Genomic DNA, 25,480 nt, shown 5'->3' on the forward strand with positions numbered 1-25,480 from the left:
CAGAAAGTCAATCCAAATTTTTGACTCCCATCTTGGCTAACAAGACAGGACTTTGATTCTGCTAAGGTGTCCTTTTCTTCTTCCAGTATAACGGTGAGAGTGGCCAAATTCTTGCAGAGTGTTATAAATCTCAGAGGTGAAGGCTGGTCTAGAACTGTAATAGTCTGGCTTATGCAATTTTTTTACTGTTTGACTTGTATATTTATGCCATTAAAGGTTCTGGTATTGGCATTGGACTGTATAGAGGCAAGAGAGGCATGTTCAGACTTTCCAACATCTGAATGGCCATTTGCGCTGTCTACAGGCACATCTGTGAGCAGAGAAAAGCAAATGTGGTAGCAAATGTGGTGCTCTCGGGAGCCCTATTATGAACCACAACACAGTGGTACTGCATGTGAATTGAGTCCAAGTTTGATAAATCAGGTACCCCGTTTAGAATATAAGCATATAGTAGACAGTTGCTGTCTTTGGGTACTGTCATCACACTGGACCCAGAAACTGGCATTTTTTGAGCAAAGGAGGCAGAGGCAAGAACAACAGGAAAAATGGAAGAGATACTTTAGAAAGGTTGCAGGTTATAGTTTATTAATGTTCTCCACTCAACCTTTTCATTCATTTGCATTGTTCTTTATGTCTGCTAAAATATTCTGCCTGTCAATGGCACAGTGCCAAAGATCAAAGAACCAATTTGTGAAATAAACACCTTATTGATGGATTAATGCAATCTTGAAAATGATGACTCACACATGTAATAGTATTAAGACTGGCTTGTTTACACATTTTGTCTTAGAAGATTATAACAGCACCATTGAGCAGCCTTGTTTTTTGTTTTGTTTTGTTTTTTCGTTTTAATCCAGAGCGAGAATAATTTCCTCACTCCATTAGGATGGAAATACTTTGTAAATGAAACTCAAAAAAATACTTCTCAAACTCATCCTCTTACTTAATTATCAGAGTTTGCATGGCCTTTAAAAGCTCTCTGGGATGGACTACATACTAAATATTTTAAAGACAACATCTGGTTTGATGACAGACCATTTACCAGTGTTCAAATGAAAAGACATAAATCAGCACTTCACAGCTAACTCCCTGACTCTCTCACATACACAGGCAAACAAAATAAGGCAGCCTGCTGAACTCTTGACATTTGACAAGTGGCAAGTGAAGAGAGACAGGGCAGGAGAAAGAGCTGGCAGCAATAATGAGGAGGAGGAACAGGAGGAAAAGCACCTATCAACTGTAAGCAATTTCAGAAGATTGGGGGGGGGCATCTGCTGTAGTGTTGCCAGCTCCAGATTGGGAAATACCTGGAGATTTTGGGGATGGAGCCTGAGGAGGACAGGGTTTGGAGAGGGAAGGGACTACAATGCCATAGAGTCCAATTGCCAAAGGGCCATTTTCTCCAGGGGAACAGATCTCTGTTGCCTGGAGATAAGTTTTAATAGTTGGAGGTCTCCAGCCACCACCTGGAGGTCTCCAGCCACCACCTGGAGGTCTCCAGCCACCACCTGGAGGTTGGCGACCCTAATCTGCTGCCAGGCACAGGACTAAACAGGTGCCCAACTAGCCAACCCATTCTGCCTTTAAAGATCTACATATAGTGGGGTTCAAATATCAAAGGAGTGACAGGAATAATTTTAGCACATATTTGACCAGACATTTATCCTCCACTAATCCTGCTGAAGTTGTGTGGGTGGCTCAAACCCATTACACTAAACGGGATCCATCTGAGAAAAGTTCCAACTGAATTGTGTCTTGAATTCCCTTTAATTGTCTTTCCTATTAATACTCATAATGATTTAAAACAAGATCTAAAAAGAATCTTAACATTCTGGATATATAGTGCAGAGGAGCAGAGACAGATGTACATCTTCCTGAGCATCCTGGAGAAAAGGCAGGAAACAAATGTACTAAATAAAATAAATAATAAATTGCATGAGGACATATAAAAACAACTTCATTCCAAAAATCAGTGGTTGTTTCCGTTATCCAGATCATGCCACACAGTGCACTGTCTTCAGCCAAGAACTCCAACATTTGGTCTGAGGAAAACTAAATCTATTCGAAATTTTTTGGTTTGAACTGACAGCCCTGTAAGCAAACCGAGGGTTAACATCTGGGGACATCACAAGTGTGGCACATGCGCAATGTGCCCATATAGTCTTCCTATTAAGGAATTCAGTTCATCCAGCTTTAATTTCAAATACACTTTACAACAATTTACCAATTGCTTATCTAAAAATGTGATCTACACGGTCCTCTGCCCGTTTAAAAATTTACGTTGGCTCCACATCTCGCCAATTAAAAATACGTATTAGTGAGCATAGAGCCAGGATTCGCTCCAAAACTTTGGAGGTGCCACTTACGGAACACTACCTTCAATATGGCCATTCGGAAAATGATATTTTGTTTTTTGCCCTTTGCCAGTATAGACCTCGTCCATATCAACAGGAAGACATTATGAAAATATTGCATCAGCAGGAGTTAAGATACATCCATTTATTTAAATCATTATTCCCTGCAGGATTCAACAATGAATTTGATCTGTCAAGTTTCCTTTAAGGCTCTGATTCCCTTCAGCTGTGCAGGCAGAACAATTTTGCTTTTAACTAGGCACGAGAGTCACACTAATTACCAGCTATCAGAGATAGTAAGAAGCCCTTTGGGTCGCTGGTCAAAAATTGGTAAGCTATACTATATTGTTATATGGCTGTTTCTCAGGATTTGTGCATAGAATATTTTAAGAGATGATTGTTGGGCTTTTCATTTAATTTTTCTTAGAGGTCTTCTGTACCGTATATGAACCACTGCGTGAATCAAATATGTATGAATGAATTTACAACTGAAGAAGCTACCCCGAAACGATCACAAGATCCGGAAGTGTCGTTTTGTCTTTTACATTATTTTCTTAGCAACGGTGGAGCTTGTCCTTTGAAGCTACGGTGGAGCAACCGTTTGTGGAACTTACCTTTTTTTTATTTTTGTTTCCTTGGAACGACGGTGGTATACCGCATTTTGGAACTCACCTTATCTGGACTACCACAGTGAAGGAACCGGTATTTTTTCTTCTTTCAACACGGACTTTATTACATTGATTTATGTTATGGTCGTCATATGTGTGTTATTACCTTTAGGCTATGTTCAGTGCTTGATTCATGCCTGTTGATTTGTTTGAAAATCACTAAATATTTTTAGTTCTATTATATTGAGCTGTGGTGCTGTTTATTATTCTCAACTAACGTTATTCAGCATACGTACCAATTGTTCAAAAACTCCAATACAGCTGTATGTGTGCCAGTCCTTCAGACATCAAATGCACCTCCAGTATTTACATCAGGGAGGGGCTGTGGCTCAGTGGTAGAGCCTCTGCTTGGCATGCAGAAGGTCCCAGGTTCAATCCCCGGCAGCATCTCCAGTTAAAGGGACTAGGCGAGTAGGTGATGTAAAAGACCTCTCTTCCTGAGACCCTGGAGAGCCGCTGCCAGTCTGAGTAGACAATACTGACTTTGATGGACCAAGGGTCTGGTTCAGTATAAGGCAGCTTCATGTGAATTAGGCTTACCAGGTCCCGTCGGTCGATTGGCGGGAGGTTTTCTGGGGTGTGCGGTGTGGGGGCGCGCCCAGCTTGATGTGCCCACGTGCCGACGCACCTACATCACTTCCGGTTTACTTGGAAGTGATGGGGACGCTCTCTCAATCTCGGCCGAAACTCTATGGAAACCATAGAGTTTCGGCTGAATTTGCTAAAGCATCCACATCAGGGTAAACCCTGAATTGACGTAGGCGTGTCACACATGCGTGCATGCACGGGTTCCCCGCCGGCCCTCAGCTGGTCGGTGGGCAGCCCGGTGGATTGGCGGTAGTTTACCCGCCACCACCTGGCACTTGGCAACCCTAATGTGAATTCTTAAAACTATACATAAGGAAGTATACACAAAGTATTGCCAAGGCCAGCCAGGTTTCAATAAGTCACTTGCTACAGAACAGACCCAATCAACAGGTTGATGTACACACATCTGGAAGCATTGTTCATTTTGCTTCAGACTGTGTGAGCAATTGTCCATGTGGCAAGACCCACAATTTGGGTTAAGAATCTACATCAAGCCATACAAAATATTTGATTAAAAAATTTCATAAGATTTACAGATGTGTGTTTTTTTATAATTTTATGTACTTTTGACCACTGAGGATGGCACACTCAAGCTGAAACGCGCCTGGTCAAGCATTGGTTATTTACATTGTTTGTATATCAACTGTGCATAAGAATTTTATAACTGAATTTTATTTTTTGTAGCCTGTATTCCAGGCCCTGTGTTTTTAACAATTTTACTATGTACACCTTGAAATAAGTGCAATTATTTTGTTATATTGTATAGTTTGTAGGTCAGCCCTTGAAGCTCTGTCTACATATTTGGTTGAGTCCCCCCCCCCACTTTTTTGTTGTTGTTCCAACCAACAAAGTAAAGAACACCAGGCGTCATGTACAGCTCTCAACTAAAGTCTCTCTTGTGCATCATCAAGGATCTATATCCCATTTTTGAAAATGACTCCTCCCTCTCACAGGCCTTGCATGCTTGTATGCCTAATCTTGCTTATCGGCAGGCAGGGCAGCAAGTGATCGCCAGAAAGAAGAAACCCAGGAACATACTAACCCAAGTCAGTAACCATATTTAATCAGTGCTTTTGTTGTTGTTGTTAAAAAAGGGTAAGTGATGCTCAGTCAAAGAGATGGTGTGTGTGTGTGCTTGCGCGATCAAGGCACAGCTGATTTATGGTAACTCTGTAGAGTTTTCAAAGCAAGAGACATTAGAATTGGTTTGTCATTGCCTGACTGCGTGGGCTGAGAAAGTTCTGAGAGAAGCTCTAAACATTTGGTATGGTCTAAGATCCAGGTTTAGTCACAGACTCACCTTTAACATCAGTATTTTATAACAAGCTGTTAAATTTGTCACACATAGGTGACATTCAGTTCTTGTTGTCTCTACAGGATCCATGGCCTGTTTAAACAAGGCTTGTAATCCTATCAAGGGTCAGTATAATTAATGAAAAGCTACCGATTTACGTTTTCTTTTCTTCTTTTGTTACAAATTCAGCACTTTTGATGTACTCTGATTAGGAAATACAATATTGTCATTATAAGAGAAAAGCTGATTTAACTTTTTAACAATAATGTTATTAAGAGGTAGCAGAGAAAGCTTTTATGTGCTGGTTTTAAGTAATCAGAATCTGTGTTTGAATGCTATGAAATGATGGGAGAAAATGTTGAATACAGATGAGCGGCGGAGGCTAATCTGGTGAACTGGATTTGTTTCCCCACTCCTACACATGAATCCAGCTGGGTGACCTTGGGCAAGTCACACACTCTCAGCCTCACCCACCTCACAGGGTGTCTGTTGTGGGGAGGGGAAGGGAAGGTGATTTCTCTCCCTTAAGTGCAGAGAAAGTCGGCATATAAAAACCAACTCCTCTTCTTTTTCTTCTATATTATCAACTTTGAGAAACTCATTTGTACTATATATCGTACACTGAGGACTACTCAGTCTGGTGAATTTCAGTCTAAAGGCTAAATTCAATGTATGTTTTTAAATTTGTATTTTAAGTCCACTGTATAATAAATTGATTTATTTTGTTTAATTCATTTTTATATTGTTTTTGCTCAACCTTCATGGTACATAGTGCTATCATTCTCTGAGTTTCTAGCTGAAAAGCAAACTCTATCTACTGCAATACAGGGTAGGCAGAAACCAAAATGCTGTTCCCTAGGCAAAAGAAAAAATAATTATGAAAGAATAAATTAGGAATTGTCTCTTTCCTCACCTCTCAGATGCAGGGAGGGGTTTGCCTCAGCCCTTACAACAAAGGCATAAGAAAATGAGCAATGCCTAGCAGTGGATTTAAAGAGCCAGCATTGTGTAGTGGTTAAGAGTGGTGGACTCTGATCTGGAGAACTGGGTTCGATTTCCCACTCTTCCACATGAAGCCTGCTGGGTGACCTTGGGCCAGTCAAAGTTATCTCTGATGAGCAAGTATGTGGATGAGCAAGTATTAAAATTCTCTGAATTACCTCACCATTGATTCTGAATAAATCTATACATTCTTTGGTTCACTGTTCCATTATGGGAGAAGATCACTACCAAAGATAGTGGTAATACAATTACCATTCCAAGTACATCAGCTTTTGAAAATACCTAAATTACTAGATGTAACCCCAAATAAAGATGGTTAAATAAAAATGGCAGTGTGAGAGACAAGCCTGAATTAATTCTGACACTGACAGCTTTCCAAGAATACTCAGTGCACAAGGCATTTCAACAACACAGGAACCAGAATCACCAATGAGCCATACTACACCAAACACATTCTTTAAAATTCCCAGATCAACCATCTTAAAGCAGACAGTGGTGGGAGAGAAAGGAGTATAACCATTGACTGTGGAAATTCTGGATTTTAAATTAACTGATTTAAGAGCAGACCTCCATTACAGTTGTGTACATTTTTTCTGAATTTTGAATCTTTGTCAGGTCAGAGACCATATAAAATACATTTATATCAGCTAACAGTTTGAGTTGGGAGACAAGGCAGAAGTATAACATGATCAAGTATTTTAGAGCTTCCAAGTCACCTCTGCATCAGGGCCAGACTTCTGACAAGCATTACTCTGGCTAATTATATTGACATTTAGTTGTTTTTGGCACTACACATACCTTTTACAAATCTACAAAGGAATAAAATTCATCATCAAGAGAATTAATTGTGACAAGGTCCACATTCAGCCCATTTTTTCCATAAGTTTTGCTTTTAGGCAATACAAAAGCCAGGTTTTTTCCCCATATAGCTAGATCCTCATGTGAAAGACCATCACAATTAAGATGAGTTGGGGGCTTCCATATTATGTGTGTGTGCGTGTGTGTAAAGTGCCGTCAAGTCGCAGCCGAGCAATGGCAATCTTCGATATTCTGAAAATATACACATCTTAAAGTGCAGGGCTGTACACAGGGCTACTAAACTCATTGAAATCAGTGTGTTTAGACTGGAGCAACTGCATAAATTTGTACTCGGGCAGCACAATGCTGGGGGGGGGGTAGTTGTGGGATGTTCAGGGATGGTGCTTTGTTCTGAGCAGCTTGCTGGCCTGGTGCTGCAAGCCAAAAATGTAATTTCCCCCAAACCCCGTGAAACTGCTCTATGCAGTTCCATGGGTCTGAGCCACCATTTTTTCAGAAGCAAGCTCACGCTGGCAAAAGGGGGCGTTCTGGGGCAAAAGGGCTCAGGTAGCTGACTAAAGTCAGCCCTGCCCCAGGAACACCCCCTTTGGTGTTGGCATGAGCTCCTGCGCCTGAGAAACACTGCTGCCAAGGCTGCGCCGGTGTCCCTGACTCACACTGCTGCACTGCTCCCTGGCACTGGTGTAAGTGGCCCTGAGCTGGTGTAAATACCCATTTGCATGGCGCAAGTGGCATCTACGCCAGCGCAGGGGTCACACCGGCTCCTAAGGCCATTCAGCCCCCCACTTCAGGATTGCACTGTTGGTGTATATATTCAGCATGCTTGTTAGAAGTAAGAAACCAAAAGAGGAACCACCATACCATTGACCATTTGATTCCTTGCAGTCAGAAAAAAAAAACCTTTTTAACAATAACATTTAGGGATTCAACTGTAAAGAGGAATACCCCTTTCATCACTGCCTCATTAATTTATTATTTATTATTTCAATGCAGTGATGTACTTAAGCAGCGAACTTTGATATGTGTTTTGATTTGCTATAGAGCCAACCATTTTTCAGTACTCAAAGAGAAGTCACAAAGCTAGAGAGAACATTTGCCACAAAGGAGCAACCACTAGGAAATATGAGTTCATTGAAACATACTAATGAAAACTCCACCTCAGCAAATCAAATGGAATGTATTCTATGAAAGGATACATTTCCTTAATAATTCAAATGTATTCTATGAAAGGATACATTTCCTTAATAATTTTGGGGTAAATAATACCGCTTTTACTGCTTATTCTCTTTGAAATGATAGCAAGGGGGGGAAAACCCAGTCCTTGCAGTTTCAAATACAAACTCAGACTAGTCTTTTAGTCTGTCAGGTCTGGAGTCATTATATGAGAAAAGTGTTGCAAGAAATTAGTACACAGATGAGAAATCCAGGTGGAATGGAAAATAAGAAAGGAGAAACAGCTGTTTGTAGAAGAGCAAAATGGGACAGGAAGGAACAGGAAAAAAGAAAGAACAGTTTAGCATTAACAGGAGGAGGAAAGCATCACCTTCCAACATCTGCATTATACTATAGGGGGAAAAGAGTTTTAAGAAAAATTAAATTAAGTGAAGTATATCGATGCTAGGCACCCTATAGCAAGCCAGTGAGTAATGTGAATAAAAATAGCACAAGGACTAAACAGTAGCCTGTCAAATAAAAAAGGCAGGAAGAAAAGTGGCAGCATAGACTCTGTTTAGTTTTCTATTTTATAGCAAACTTGCTCTTTTAATATTTGACTCCCATTGACCAGTAGTTTTACAACTTCAAATTAGAATAAATATTTCAAATTCCTGTTCCCTTTGGAGACAGAGAAATCTTGGCAGGAGGGGGACATATATCTAAAGGAAGAGAAAGTTTCACAAAATCACTTCCAACCCAAATCTGATGTTGGTTGTAGCATAAAACCAATGCACATTATACGATGCAGAAAGGCAAGCAGTGTGGTAGAAACTAGAGTGTTGGATCTGGATGCAGGAAACTCAGATAGAAGACACTACTCAGCTGTGAAGCTCACTGGGTGGTCTTAGGTAAGGGTGCTTCTCAATATAACTAACTCTCATAGGGTTGTTTCAGGGATAAGAATGTAGTCTTGGGGTGTGGCCTAGAAGTTATGAAAGTTCTCTGGCTATTTCAGTGTATCTGTCAGTACAGTAGGTATACATCTATGCATGGAAGCACATGGATATAGTGACAGTCATAGCACACGTCATCTTTTTTTTAGTAGCATTGCACTACACAGGCCATAGGAAAGAGTCAGCTGTAGGGCTGTGCAACTGGATACTGTTGACCCTAAAAGTTGTCCAACTTTCCCAATATTGGATCAGACCGGCAATATCCAACATATGAAAGGCTTTCCAATAGCTTCCAAATCCTTATAATTTTAATCCAGAATCTGATTGGGAGGTTTATTACTCTCAGTTCTCTGCCTATAGTTTTTTTATGTTTCCTGTAAAAGGGAAGGAGGGGGAGAAAGTGAGGCAAATCTCCTAGCCATTTTGATCCCAGGGAGGGTTTAGAAGAGCTTCCCTTGGCCAATCACACTCTGCTGTGCAGAAATTCCCTCCCACTGCTCCTTGTGTGCTGCCGGCTGTGGAAAAGCCTTGAATTACTTCGGAGGCCCCTGTCCAGACCTAGGGTTGCCAGGTCCCTATTCTCAACCAGCGGGAGATTTTGGGGGCGGAGCCTGAAGAGGGCAGGTTTTGGGGAGGGGAGGGACTTCAATGCCATAGAGTTCAATTGCCAAAGCGGCCATTTTTCTCCAGGTGATCTGATCTCTATCAGCTGGAGATCAGTTGAATTAGAAGGAGATCTCCTGCTACTACCTGGCAGTTGGCAACCCTACCTGGACCCTTTTCTGGATTTGAGACTGGTTTGATTTGTAGCTAGCTTTTCTGTTTTCCCGGGGAGGGGGTTAGTTACAAAGGAAACACACTTGTGTTTTCAGGGGCGGGGTGAGTTGCTTTGTTGTTATTAATATATGATTATTTTAACGGCTGTTCATTGTTGTGGGGTCTTTTTTTGGGGGGGGGGGAGAAATGCCATTTAATTAAAAATAGCTGCTCCAGAAATAATTTTTCCCCATATGGGAAGAAAGATGGGTGAGGGCAACTTCTTCAGGGGGCCATAAAACTGGACCACTTCTTCCAATCCACTTGAAACTTGATTAGCTGTAATTTTGTTACTATTTGGTGAAAAAAACCAGATGCTCCAGAAAACCTGCCATTTCTCCTCCATAGGAAATAATGGATAAATATCTGATTTGCCATTAATAAAAGAAATTTTCCCAGACACAATTTTCTGATACAATAAACACCCCCGACATGTAATAAAAACAATAATCCTGTCTTTTCTGAAATTGCAAAATTGAATTGATAATTTTTCAAGGGCACACACCTAGCTGGCAGGCACCCAGATTTTCAGATTGTTGGGAGTAATTAGAAAGAGTAAATGTGGCACTGTGTAGACCATTTAACCTACAGCCTTGCACTGCCAGAATCAACTATTAGGGAGGTAAAAGGAAACAATATCCAAACAAAGACTCATCAACTGTGTTCTAGAACATTGGTATTTGAACCCTCAGGTTTACATTTGGTCAAGATTCATATTGCCTGCCTTCAGATGACCAGACAAACCAAAAGCAAGCCTCAGAAGTCCTCCTCTCCTCACAGGTGGCTCGCAGCCTGAAGACTTCCCTGTTTGTAACAAACCCAATTTGCTGTATGACATCCAAATCACAGAAAATGACAAATTCAGGTTTCTGTCTCATTTGAGACTCAAGACCAGTTCACTGAGAAATGGCAACCATTTTATACCTATATATCAGCTAACAGAGTACCGTATTTTTCGCTCCATAAGACGCACTTTTTTCCTCCTCAAAAGTGAGGGGAAATGTCTGTGTGTCTTATGGAGTGAATGTGCGCACAGAGCCGGCTGGGCACGCTGGGAGGTGGGCGGGGAAAGCCGGTTCGCACCATTCGTGAGCGCCCAGCCGGCTCTGTGCGCCCCGCCCGCCTCCCAGCTGGGATGCAGGGGGTGCACAGAGCCAGCTGGGCACGCTGGAACGACGCGAGCTGGCTGTGTGCGCCTCCCAGCTGGGAGGCGGGCGGGGCGCACAGAGCCAGCTTGCGTAGTTCCAGCGCAAGCCAGCTTTCCCCGCCCCGACGGCAAGTTGGAGGGGGCCTCTTATGGTCAGGTGCGTCTAATGGAGCGACAAATACGGTAATCTTTTTTTTCTTATTAATAATATCCTAGTAAAGTTACTATAATCAAACAATATAATCAGATATAATAAGATATGAAATGTTTTTAATATGTACTGCAATGACCAATAAGAATATATATCAAATGTAGATGGATTACTTATCCCCCTTCCCTTTTCTTTCCTGTACCCTATATCTATAATAAAATTTTAAAAAAAGAAAACCAGTATTAAAACATTCTTTGTAAGTAAGGGAAAAGAGTTGTTTGGTGACCTTAACACAGTCCCTCTACACTGGGCAGCTCAAAAGGCTGTGGTGATTTTGTTAATCCAAAAGGAACTGAACGATAACCGGAGTTAATCAGAACTGTTATCATTCAAAATCGGTTCTTGTAGGTTATCCGGCCTGTGTGACCGTGTTCTTGTATTTTCTTTCCTGACATTTTGGCATCAGCTGTGGCAGGCATCTTCAGAGGACAGTGTCCTTCAGTGTTACTCCTCTGAAGATGCCTGCCACAGCTGCTGGCGAAACGTCAGGAAAGAAAATACCAAGACCATGGTCACACAGCCCGGATAACCTACAAGAACCGATGAACTCTGACCGTGAAAGCCTTCGACAATATTATTCAAAATGTTTCGCCTAATATTTTGTAACTTTCTTAGATTCACACACTACTTCAGAAAACAGTATTCTAAGTAAACTGACACTCTTTACCTTCAAGAAAACAAACCAAAAATATCTACCAGAAATATTCTTACCTTTCATTGTTGTTTTTGTAGGTTCAGAGAAGAGAGGAATGAGCAGGAGGTAGATGAGGTAGACAAATGAAAGCCCATTGTAGCGGAATGCACATGCTGCATGGATAAAGGGTGGGGGAGAGACACCAAGTGAGTTTATACAATGAATGCATCCAGCAATTGATTCAAATCGATTGTCCACACACTCGACTTACTCCTGATAGTCAATCCACAAGCATTGGAATCAGTTTGGGCACAGTTCTTCCACATGTCTGTCCCCCCTCTGCATTTTAACAGTTGTGGAATCACTTTATGTTCTTCCACACATCTTCAACAATGAGGATTTTCAAGGGAGAGTGCTGCCATCATCTGTGGTGTCATCGTTGGCACAAAAATATCGATATATGGCTAGTGTTGTAACAATAGCCTTAGCAGGTTCTCTGAATTCCCAACTTTTATTTTAAAACAGTAAGTCTCTAGCTCCTTCCCTCATAGAGATATGCCTTTTTCCTTATACATCCGTGAGGGAAGCAGCTAGAGACTTACTTTGTATTTTAATGAAAGCTGGGGGTTCAGAGAACCTTCTAAGCCTATTATTACAACATTCTAGCAATATATCAATATTTGGGGGGCATTAAAAAAGAAAATGAAGCCACTTGCCTTTAATGTGGGGGAAGAAGAGGGAGTGGTTTGACCACAACAGTCCAATCATCAAAAAGTGTGCTGGAGGTGAGTGGGAGTGGGCAGGATAAAGAAAACTGACAGAAGCATTATGCACAAGGCAAAAGGTGACTCAGAACTGGCTACCAGAAAAATATTGGGGCAAAAGTGGCCTCAAAAGAACCAGGGGGAAAAAACCCGAGGGGAACCAAAGTGAAAACTAAAGGCACAAAAATGTGTGCAGAGTTTATCAGGAGATAAACTGAAGCAATATGGAGCCAAAACCACCACCACCCCAAATGCAGAAAAGTTCACAAAGACAGACTGCCTCCTATCACTCCACTAAGCAAAGCCTGAAGCCTATCGGCAACTACGAAAGTTGAAGGCAGATTCTCTAGGCTGGAAGAACTTCCTGGGCACTGTAGGATATCAACCACTGTTATCCTTGAATTTTAAAGAACTCTGTTTCTTTACAAACAATAATAATAATGAATTGTGGGGAAAAAAACAAATAGAAGATATTAACAAAAATGCATACAATCCAAAAAATAAACATGACTATGAACTGCAAAAGACTAGTTTCTTGTGTAGAACAAAGTGCTCCAGACTATTGCACTCATATTTTTTCTTTGTGATTCATCTTATACTTTCCCTTAAGATCATCGTTCAGTGACACATTGGATCAAGCAGCAGCTTCACCATATAATATGTCTGTGTCTTTTGGGTGGGCCATAAATGCACACTGTATAAGAAAAAAAATTAAAGGCAGAAGAAGAAAAAGCCAGCTGTGATCCAACCACACAGCACATGTTGAAACATTATGAGACCCACCACATTCAATATTTTCTCATGAGATAAGCCAAATGCAGAAGTGTCAGTAGAGGAACAGATTGTTTACACAAAGATGTAACTGTGAAATCTAAAATACTTTTCATACCGGGAACCAGGTATAGAATCTCAGATCTGAACAATAATATTTCCTTACAAATATTAGAACCAGTAACCTTAAAGCATACAATCTTGAGAACCATGTTATAATTTCATCCCTCATAATAAACCCATTTTGAACAATATCCAAACTATCTGAAATAAATTATACTCAAAAACCAAAACCTCCCTCGTGTATCACTCTAGGGCCCTTTAAACGTTACTTTGGCTGCACAGGAGCTGCTTTTCCATGAATGGCTCCTACATGGCCTGGTCATATTTAAGCACTAACCCTAGAAGGGTATGTAATCATTTGGGTCCTGACACCAGAATCAGCACCCTGCTCTGGTTGTGTGTGCGTGCTGATTTAATGTAATCCACATTCCAAATTATTATCATGCCCAATCATTTTGAGTATAGAACACTCTTTGTCAGAGGCAGGTTCCTGTTCTCAAACACCCACCGGTCAACCCTCATCCCCTGAATCAGAAGCCTCTTTAATTCTGAGGAACTCTCTTATTTCTCTCTCCCTTAAATGTCTCCCAAACAATGTGGGATGGCCCATTGAAAACTCCCATAGAGGAGGAGCACATCTGAAGTCCCCATCTTATCAAAGAAGAACAGGCAACTAAGCAGCCTCCAGAATCATCATCATCATCATCATCTTTTATTTATATCCCAGCCTCCCCTGGCAAAGTCAGGCTCAGGGAGGCTCACATCACAAGTTAAAAATACAGTACATAAAACACAATACAATAAAATATAAAATGTAACATAGTAAAATCAATTGTACACTGCTGAAAATCTGTTCCATAATTGCCTATTCATGGCGCCAAAGTAATTCCCAGCAGGAAGGGATGTTTCTGTGACTCCACAGCTAAACCTGTACCACAGAGGGATGGATGGACCTCAATTTCAAATTAGTTTTGGAACAATTCAACGAGAGTATAACAGACCAGTGAGGAACAGGAAGGGGAACAGGGAAAGGAGGGGAAGGGGAAAAGGGAGGGGGACAGGGGAGGGGAGGGGAGGGGAGGGAAGGATGGGAAAGGGAAAAGAGGGGAAGGGGGAAGAGCAGGGGGAGGGGAAAGGGGGAGGGAGGCCAGCATCTGAATATTACCATAGCTGCCCTCAACCACAGGCCTGGTGGAACATCTCTGTCTTACAGGCCCTGCGGAACCCTGCTAGGTCCCGCAGGGCCCGGATCTCACTAGACAGAGTGTTCCACCAGGCCATGGCCAAGGCCGAAAAAGATCTGGCCCTGGCTGAGTACAGTCAGACACTCTTGGGGCCAGGGATCTCTAGTAGGTTAGTATTTCCCGATCGTAGGGCTCTTCGGGGGTTATACCAGGAGAGGCAGTCCCGGAGATAGCGTGATCCCAGACTGTCAAGGGCTGTAAAGGCTAAAACTAGCACCTTGAACTTGATCCAGAATTCAATCTGGAGCCAGTGCAGCTGGCGGAGCTCTGGTCGAATATGTGCTGTCCAAGACCAGTTAGGCAATTTCCAGAGCAATCTCAAGGGTAGATCCCTTTTTCGACATCTACTGCAGGAAGCTGCAGCTAGAGAGATTTTTCCAGTATTCTCTCTGCTCAAATAGAAAAAATTTCCTCAGCCCGTGGCTTGAAGGACACTGCTGTTTCCCATTAGACTTAAAGTCTTATCACCACTCCCATCCACGAAGCAGAGCATAGAGATGGATTCCATATAAACAGCATGCTTGCCATTTGGTTGTTTGCCTAACAGCCGCTGATTCTTACCTCAGATGAGCACCAAATTACAAATCTGGTGAGAGTTATCAATCAATATGAATATGTTAAAACAAACATTTTATCAGAAGGAAGCACTACACATCAACTTCTTACATAATGCAATGGCAACCTGCCACATATAGACATGCATACTGAATACACAAACATTGAACAGATAATACAAAACCAGAAAGCATCATTCAGTCACACAGCAATTTTTTTTGAGTCCCACAGTTAACTGAAACTTATGTGATCTGCTTTATTTTCACTACTGATTTAAAGTTTTAGTTTGGAGGGGCTGTGGCTCAGTTTGTAGAGCATCTGCTTGGCATGCAAAAGGTCCCCGGCATCTCCAGTTAAAGGGACTAGGGCAAGGAGGTGATGCGAAAGACCTCTGCCTGAGAACCTGGAGAGCCGCTGTTGGTCTGAGTAGACAATACTGACTTTGATGGACCAAGTATAAGGCAGCTTCATGTGTTCATGTGTATTGACAAGCTTCACAAGACCCTATTTTCCCTGTAAGCCTTAAATTGTAGTTAGGAAAAAATGCAGCTGCATAAAATGTTCACAGCACACTGTTAATGTGCAAATTACAAAACTGACAGATGTAGAGTATTTCAGCTTTGTGGCATGACATCATTATTCAAAGAGCTGAAAATTAAGTTTGCAACTAACCAAGGCTTATGCTTCTATTACTGCCAATCAAATTACTCAAAACTAATTGAGCCCTGCTGTTCAAGATTTAGTGAATAAAGATACTTATTCTGCCATAATACACAAAATGGGTTTGGTTAACAAACCAAATAGCTTCAGCAAACAAATGCCTATAGTAGGTTTGAGAGAGGTTAACGAGATGGAAGTTTTGCTGGGAAGAGGAGCAGTTCAGTTTTGCAACATACTGAGTTTCAGATGGTGATAAGTCAGCCAAGTAAAAAATACCATACAGGAATCTGGAGATACTGCATGATAAAAGGTCAGAGAGCTGCAGGTAAAAAATGGGATTATAAATTAGGGATGTTGGGATTGAAATACCTATGAATTTAAACTTCTTTTATAATCTCAATTTGGAACCAGTTCTTAAAGAGATCAATCTCAAATGGAATATCTAGCTTCTTTACAGTTGTCTTTGTTGGATAGAATTATTGTGATTAAAATATTGGTTCTTCCAAAATTTGGGTTTAAAAAAAAATCAAAATCTTCCCATTTATATTTTAGATGATGATTTCAGAAATTGTCAAAAATTATCTTAGGTCTTGTATGGGAGAAAAAAATACCGACGACTGATTCGGAGCAAACTCAGTTAAAGTAGAAGTCTGGGGGATTGACAATTCCCAATCTAGTACGTCTGTTATTACCACTCACTAAAATTTTATGGCTGAATGGTTTAAAGAGAAACTTGACCCCACAATATATATAGATTGAACAAGCATCAATATTGGTACCTCTGAGAGCATTTTTTAAAAACCCTGAGAGAATGAGGTTTTATTGATAAAAATCTTCAGTGATTGTTGCCATTTTGACAATGTGGGATAAATGCCAATGTAAACTGTCTTCCCATCTTTCGTCTTTGACATCTGTTGTACTTGCTGGGCTCTGAATTTGGTTGCACTAAACAGTAATGTACATGTGGGACTAGTGCAAATTTAGGTCATTTTTATGAGCTAGTTAAAAATAAGAAAATTATTTCTTATGAACTGGTAAACTTTTGCGGTAATTACATGCAGATAATTTCAGGATCTGCAGTTATGAAGTTTTATTAATCAAAAATTATGTAATGGAGAATTATGAGCTGAGATGAATATTTAAGAATCTTGCTTATCACAGAATCAAGGTACAATGTTATATTTTTATGCCTTTATGATTGAAAATAGTGATTTTATCCCTAATGTTGAAAAATGAAGGAAAGCCTTAGGTGATAATGTTGGTTTGAGAGTTTGGTCTCCTTTAATTAACCTGTGGATATTCCTTCTCAATTTCTACTTTATTTAGGGATATTTGTAAGATGTTGCATCAGTGGGGCCTTACTCCTGTGAGGTTTGCTAGAATTTATAAAAATAGTAAGGATTGCTGTTGGTTTATAAACAGCTGGATGCTAATTCTTTGCATATGTGGTGACACTGTGAGAGAGCAGAGTTGTTCTGGGAGATGGTTCTGAACTCACTGTCACTGGACATTAATATAAATTTGATAAAAACTGTAGAACTTGTTCTGCTTAATTATACAGTGTTATATATTCCAAAACAATATCAAACCATTGCTTTATATTTACTGGTCTTTGCAAAAGTTTGGAAGCCAAAGTCAAGCGCAAAAAGTAGATTGGTTAAATAAAGCGAAAGAAATATATAAACTATTAAAATTAATGCAGAAATCCCAAGATATAACAAGAGTTGAAAGAATATGAAACTCTTTTCTTTGTTAAAAAACAGTCATCAACGACAGCTCTTCACAATTTACTATTAAAACACTTAGTGTTACGCTCTACCCACAGGTTAATACAAATAGTAAAAAAGTTGTTTGTACTCTTTGCAAACTATATAAACTACCCATTAAAATTATTGACATGCTGGTGTTCTCAGCAGTGTCTGACGAATTCTACAGGCTGCTGCACAAAACTTAACCGTTCCTAATGTAACCTGTGGATTTTTGTCTATAAGCAATATTTTAGTATGCTCCTGACCTGAACAGCTGGAATGCCGACTAAGCCAGGGAGAGATAAACTTAGAACGAACCTCTTGATATAACGGACAGTGCAGTAGAACGCGCTCTGTTGTTTCAATTTCCTTTAAAGCACAGGGACATACTCTATCCTCCAAGGGAACCTTTCTGTATCTCCCATCCACAACCGCCGAGGGGAGAGCTTGGCATCTGGCAAGGGTAAATGCTTTCCTATATCTAAAGATCTCTAATTGGGAGAGGTAGGCAGCAGCTACATATCTGGACTGTTCTGCTGACAAATATGGAACTCTGTTATGTCGAGGACTGAAACAGTTTCTTAAAATTTTCTATCATACTTTATTGTATAAGCAATCAAACATACATGTACCGGTAATATTTGTAGTTATGTTAAGTTTAACTACAAATATTACATGTATGATTGAGATAGAACTTTTAAATATTTCCAAAAATGTACTATGCACTATGGTAAAAAAAAAGGCCTCCTTTATTCCCTGTTTCAGCCAGGATTCAGCCAGGAATACAGAAAAGCAGTCTCCCAAGTTCAAATCAAGTCCCACCCCTTTAAATGCTGCTCTATAATTGGCTTACTTCACAGTGCTCACCCTGAGAGAAGATTTTCCCCCAGACCGAACTGCCACATAAAAAAGCATTTTAAGAACAAAAAACGGAGCAATCTGAAAGAAGGGGGGGAGAGAAAATCAAAACCTTATTTTTAAAAGGCCTTTCTTTTGCTCAGAAAGAGCTCCAAGGAAGCAGGAAGCACTTGAATCCCTGCCTCTTTACACACTGCTTTGTGATTGGCTGTCAGGAGTTAGCCAGGGCAATTAGCAATTTATTTCAAAATTATTTCTAAATTTCTAAGTGTTCCGATTGTAAATGCATTTATTCAATTTCTATAGATTTTCCTTTCAAATGCATTGCCTATGCAGTTTTAGATCTAGAGGAATGTATGATTTTGAGGACAGGCTTGTAAATATCCAACATTTAATCAGTTCATTATGTAGTTCATTATACATTTTGAAAATGGATTCTTCCAAAAGCTTCATAATCCATGAATAATGTATTTTCTTATCAGCAGTAGTAACTGACTAAAACTGGTTAACAGATTGCTTCACCATAATGAAGCCTCTTTTTTTCTGATCATTTTTTTCTGATCATAATGATCAGAATCCTCTTTTCTGAAAGATTAACCGTAGAAACTAATGATGAACTTTGACAAACTATCAGCCAAATATCAACACTGGACAGGATATCCCAAATGATTTATTAACTCTCAATTTGTTTAGAATAGCCATTACATTCTTTTCACAGAACATTTGCATGTGCAGCTTTGGGAAGCAAAAACTTAGAGTAATCTTCCCACCGAATTAATTACTCTAATATGTTTATCTTTAAAAGTAGCAAAAAGCGCAATGATGTATTCCTCTGGAGCCAAGCCACTATAATCAAACTGAGGCCTCTGTAAAGAAGTCCAAGTCGATTCCAGGAAGCAGTGGAATGGCATAGGAAACCAAAATTTAAATGTCAACACTGATAAATTCAAGCAGAAGAGAAAAAAAATTAAATTCATTCTTGCTATCTTCAGAAATTTCACCTCCTCTAAGAAATTATTAGGATCAGGAATATGACACGGCATCGATGCATATTTGTCACTTTTCCCATGGCATAGTGTACCTTTAATATTAAAGCAAGCTAGTCCTCTATTTCTTTGAACAGTCAGTTTAGCGATCACAAGTACTATGTAACAATCCCATTGTGGCCAGATATACCTTTAACAGATGTCATCCATGTATAAATCTCAGTCATGTTACTGAAAAACCTATTACCCGACTCGAATTCAAAGTATTAGATACCAGCTGTTATAAAAGAAAATAGCCTCATTGGTGTTGGCAGCAATTGTAAATCAGGCTCCAGATATGCCAAGAGAAATATGCTAATATATAGCAGCTGAACATGTAGCCTTTTGATTCTCTATGACTTCTAAAACTACTTACCCTGCTTCACCACAAAGAAGGATTTTAGTGGCTCGCTCTACGTATTCAAGTATGTCTATGCTCAATGCCACCTTCTGATAAAGGTTTTGAGAGACTGCTTTCTTCAGGAAACTGTACTCTAACAACAACTCTGTTTCACTGGGAAAAGCTTCTTAATGTAAAGCTTCAAGGTTTGAACCACTCACTTCAACTTTCGGGTGGCCAAGGGATTCAGTGATAACTTGTATGTTTTTCTTTAAAGAAAACACTGGCAGTAAAACTGAATTTGAATATAACCTCATGAGTATCCCAATTATGTAAGCATTTTTGTTTGAACAGCTAATATGTGGTACAACACAGTACCATTTCACTGATGTCAGCTTACCAAACAATTAAGATCAGCACAACAAAACAGGCTATAGTAAAACATTCCTGTATTAAAATAGTTTCAGAATAAGAACGATGCAGATCAATACTGACATTCTCTGGTTGATGCTGCGACTATAGATTACTGCACTTCACCAGAAAATACACAACAGTTGTAAGAGAATTATTATGCTCTCCGTTGTCATTATAGTGTTAGCGTACAAAGAGGATTAGCCAATCTTGCGTGTGAGACTGGGTTTAGGACCATCACTTGCTGCACAGCAGAGCAATCTCACCATGCAACAAGATATTGCTGCAAGATATTGTGGTCCTAAGGGCAAGGGAGGGAGTGCATGGGGGGGACAACACGATAGACCTGTCTGGAGAAAAAGTAGGCCACAGCTTTTATTGAGTACAACTGCAGGGGCATTGGCACAGCACAGGAACGGATCCAGAATTGGATGACTTGCCTGCTGCCCGATATCACCCCTTTCCCCCAGCCTTCCAGCTGGGGGAGCACCCGTGGAGTGGCAAGCCCCAGAAGGGGCAGACCAGAGGGAAGCCTTTGAGCTCCAGGACCCCCCATGGGTGCAAGCCACTGCCTGGTTCCCTTGCCACCTGGTGGTGACAGACAGCCAACAGCCCCCAAGCTGGGCATGCCACTGTATGGCTCCACCCCCTTAAGGGAGTCCCCAAAATGGGGAGGCGGGCACACAGGCACAGACTTCCCCCCAAAATTGATCTGGCCAAATGCCCCAAACCACTGACTCAATCTGTCATAAGAATGCCATTAGAAACAAAACACAAACAAAACTACAGACTCGTCCTTTCTTAGTCAAGGTATTTTAATGGGCTGAGGCTAAGCAGCCCCAAATACTTTTGGATAATACATTTCAATTTGGCTTCAGGATCACATTGACTGCTATCAGTTAATATATAACAGACAGTTCTATTTCTTTTATACATACAAGCAAGATGAGGATATTTTATCATCAAATGTCTGAGGTCAGTGACAGTTGAATGAGGGTTTACAAACTTAACCCAGACAGTATAGAGTTGCTCATTGTAAGCAGTCATGAAGTGGTGGAAATACCGGTTTTTTATGGGGTCTCATCCCATCTGATTTGCTATTTGGGCTTGCTCTTTAACTCATTTCAAAGGGTCAAACAGGATCTGCAGCCAAGAGAAAGCCCTGGTGGTAGAGTATACTCTAGAAATCCATTAGAAATTTTCCAGCTGGACTCCTATATTACACTCTACTTGGCACTACTGATTGTCAGAGGCTACGATGAGTTCAGAAAGCGATACCACTTCTGCTGATCACTTCTGTAAGGCAGAGAGAACATACTGGCACCTCTTCTGCATGTGTTGTGCTGGCTAGCTATTTGCTTCTAGATTCAGGCTAATTTTGGAAACAGATTTTTAGAGGTCTAATCCTAATATGTTCGTAACTGAGCATTGCAGAGTCAAATTAAATATTAATTTTCCCAAGCTATAAATTTGTACAAGTTTCCTGTGGAGAGAGGTATCATTTCACCACATATGCGCTATTAGCATAAATTCTAAGATTCTGTGGATGGTTGGTCAGAAATCATAACACATCTCAAAAGGAGGGATACTAGATCATCTGCTGGTTCAATTCACATTATACTACTGGGCAGTGATCATGGGAGATCAACACTCAACATTTTTCAATTGATTTTGGGAGGGAGATAATTACTTCACATTATTACTGCATACTTCTTTGCTGAAGCTGCTTGCCATACTATATCTGCTATCTTCAATTTAAACAGCACATTATTAAAAGAAAAAAATACCATTTGACATGTTGAATTGAGACTTACCATGTTGGTACCTCTGTGTGCAGCCTAACTCAGTATCCCCCAATAGCTGCCAAGATTTCCAGATTAATTTTCACACATTTGTCTTGCAAAACAAATTAGAATCCAGTGATGAACAGAGGCATCAAGCTGGATGGCAGGAGAGGTGGGACTGGGCCTAAAGATAGAAGGTTATGCTAGTTTAGAGGAAGGAGATTGTCCTCTGGGTGATGGCAGTTAACTGAGGGTTCTGGATAACCAAATGCCTGATAACAAAGCTATGTACTGTATTTTAGAGTTGCCAGGTGCCTGTTAATGATGGGCAATTTCCTGCCAATTAACAGACCTGCTTGCCACCCCTCAGCTGGCCAGTGGGGGAAACAGGCCAGCTAAAAGGGCTGGCAATCCACACTCATGCGCAACAAGGTGTGGAACAATAATGTCTTGATGTAAACCCGGAAGCGTCAGGGATTCTCTAGCATGTCCCTCAAAAAACTCCAAGGAAACCATAGAGGTTTTGGAGGAATATGCTAGAGCATCCCTGTCACTTCCTGGTTTGTTGAGGATGCTCTAGCACATTCCTCCAAAAACTCTATGGTTTCCATAGAGCATTCCCATCAAAGGGACATTGTTGTGTGTGCGCTACGCACTTGCAAATCACACACCCCAGACACACTGAAGCTCCTGCCAATGGGGAACCTGGCAACCCTATTTATTTTGCTTCAAATGTCTTAATATGGCAGTCTCAAATGAGACTCTAAAAGCATTTTGGGCCCAGGCATGAATCACCTGAATGCAGGACAGAATGCAGGACAGAAAGTGTGAGGGGGGACGCTTTTAAAATTGGTCATGTTCACCACTCCATATATTACATATAAATGACAGACATGGAAAGCATAAGTACCATTTCTAGGGTCAGTTGTTACAAGGGCCTTATACTGTACAGGCAAAGTGCCTCTGCAGTAAAATTGAGTGTTTGGTCTTCAAGCGAAGACGCTGGCTCCTCTAAAAAGCAGTTGCTGATGTTGGTTGCAAAGACTTGCTACCAAGAGTACTATTCTAATGGGACTAGTGTAGTTGGCTTCAAGAAGGCCAAAAGGTCATCAGGACAGTAAATAATTCTGCTCTTTCTCTACTACTTTCTGTGTTAAAAAAGTGTGTTGGCCATATCTCATTTGGTAGTGAGCAAGTATTTCCAAAATGCAGCACTTGTGCAACATTCCTGGGATACTCAACACATAAAGCATAATGTCACAAGTTATGAAACTGCACTTGTTGTTTAGTCCAATTCTGTAGACTTATTTGTCAACAGTCACGGTTCACTGATTCAACCTGTAACATAACCAAGACAAGTTTCCTTTCTCCATTTATTTCATTTTGCTGCAAAATTATTCTAATGTAAAATACCTCTAAGCAAATTGGAAGAAAGCTGTTTCAAAGATGCCAAACATTTCTCAGTTTTAACATTTCTAAGAATATTAACAGATGGATCGCAGCAAATAGCAGCTTCTAAATCACTATTTTTATTCTCTTGGATGTAAAACCCAAGTGTCTACTATATATCTGCCCAATATACTTTATGTGTGCGAGGATGTGCATAAATTGTGAAGTCTGCCTAAAATACAAATGCAGAAAATACATATGTACTATTTTGCCAACTCAGCTGCTACAGCAGGAACACCTACATTTGTTGAAATGGAAATTCTTAGACAGAGAGCACAGCAGAGCCTTTTTTACTTCCTGAACTATCAGATAAGCACACTTTGTTTATGCTGAAGAATGAAAACAAAACCATGTGCTTTCTTTTTTTAAGTGGTGGTGTTTTTAATGTGAACAAGGCTCATCATCAAGATTATAAATAGACAAAAATCAATTTCAGCACTTAAATTATTCCTGGAATGTGCTGGAACAACTATCCTTGTTTCTAAAGTCAAGAAAAGTTATGTATCATTATTTTTAAAACATTAATAATAACACTGAGGCTGCAATCTTATGCATACTTTTTTTTGGAGTAAGATCCATTGGGGAAGAGCAGAGGACAAATACATATAGCTCTATTCTTAATGATGCAACTGGACTAAAGCCAAAAAGACATTCAGTGGTTCGTGTGAATGGATGCAGAAGGAAAGCCCAAAGCTGTTTGACACATATAATGGAGTCACAGAATGTGAGAAATACGAACCAAGGTGAACTCGAAATTGTAAAATGAGAAATCGAATGTTTAAACGTTGCAATCCTGGGAGGGAGTGAACTAAAATGGACAGGCTTAGAGCATTTCCAGTCAGAAAATTACAAAGTGTTTTACTCTGGAAATGAGAAACACAGAAGAAATTGACTTGCTCTAATAGTCAGGTGTAATGTAGCACAAGCAATCAGGGGCTATAATGCAAAGTCTGACCAAATAACATCAATCAGACTTAATAGAACGCCTATCAGCATAACCATCATTCAAGTTTATGCCCCAGCTGCAGATGCTGAAGAGGAAGAAATAGAAAGCTTTTATGCAAGTGTCAAGGAAGAAATTGATCACACACCTAAACAAGATGTGTTGATAACCATAGACAACTGAAACGCAAAAAGTAGGAGGGGAAGTAGAATCAAATATTGTTGGAAAATTTGGGCTAGGTGCATGAAATGAAGCTGGAGAGCGACTCATAGAATCCTAAGAAGACAACTGTTTGTTCATTGCAAACACGTTTCTGGCAACCAGACGACTGTATATGTGGACCATCACTGGATATCCAATACAAAAATCAAATAGATTACATAATTGTAAACAGAAGACAGAGAAGCTCTATCTGCTAAAAAAAGACCAGGAGCTGATTGTGGTACAGACCATGAATTGTTAATATCGAAAATCAGAATAAAGCTGAAGAAAAATACCAAAATCTATAGTGCCAAAATACAATCCAAACAAAATTCATGAAGATTTTAAAGACCATGTAAAAAACAGATTTGCATTACTAAGTTCAAGTGAACGTGAACCAAAAGAATTATGGGTTGAAACCAGAGATAATATCAAAGATGAATGTGCAAAGACTATTCCTATAGCCAAAAGAAATAAGAAGCCTCATTGGATTACTGATGAAGCTCTTATAATTGCTAAACACAGATGAGAAGACAAAGTAAAAGGTGACATAAATAGAATCAGTAGTCGAAATGCAGCATTCCAGCGATTTGCATGTAACAAGAATGAACTATGTGTAAAGAAATAGAAGAGAACAACAAAAAAATGGAAGAACAAGAGATCTGTTCCACAAGAGCCAACACATCAAAGTAAAATTTAAAGCATTTTTAGGCATGCTGAAAGATCAACATGGAAATAGGACAAATTTTAAAAAGTTGGGAACAATATACCGAAGAACTATAGAAAAGAGATGAAAGGATAGCAGACGCCTTCAAAGACGACTCTTTTGAAGAACCACCTGTAATTTTAGAAAGTGAAGTGAAAGCTTCACTGAGAGCAATTGGGAGAAACAAATAATCAGGAGTAGATAGGATATCAATAAAGCTATTCTAAGCCAGAGAAATGGAGCATCAAAATCTTAACAAGAATATGCCAACAAATATGGAAAACAAAATAATGGCCCACAGATTAGAAATACGAAAT

At 40.1% G+C, this 25,480-nt stretch overlaps 1 protein-coding gene across 1 annotated transcript in view; it reads right to left on the reverse strand.

Annotated features, from left to right (window-relative positions):
* Nucleotides 1-25,480, reverse strand: part of PIEZO2 (piezo type mechanosensitive ion channel component 2) — a 309,479-nt gene that overhangs the window by 251,247 nt on the left and 32,752 nt on the right. Inside the window, exon 2 of the mRNA XM_056854258.1 lies at nucleotides 11,719-11,814. Within this exon, the coding sequence (XP_056710236.1) occupies nucleotides 11,719-11,814 (96 nt within the window). The remainder of the gene's footprint in view (nucleotides 1-11,718; nucleotides 11,815-25,480) is intronic.

The sequence above is a fragment of the Euleptes europaea genome, chromosome 8 (assembly GCF_029931775.1).
Source record: "Euleptes europaea isolate rEulEur1 chromosome 8, rEulEur1.hap1, whole genome shotgun sequence".
Lineage (NCBI taxonomy): Eukaryota > Metazoa > Chordata > Lepidosauria > Squamata > Sphaerodactylidae > Euleptes > Euleptes europaea.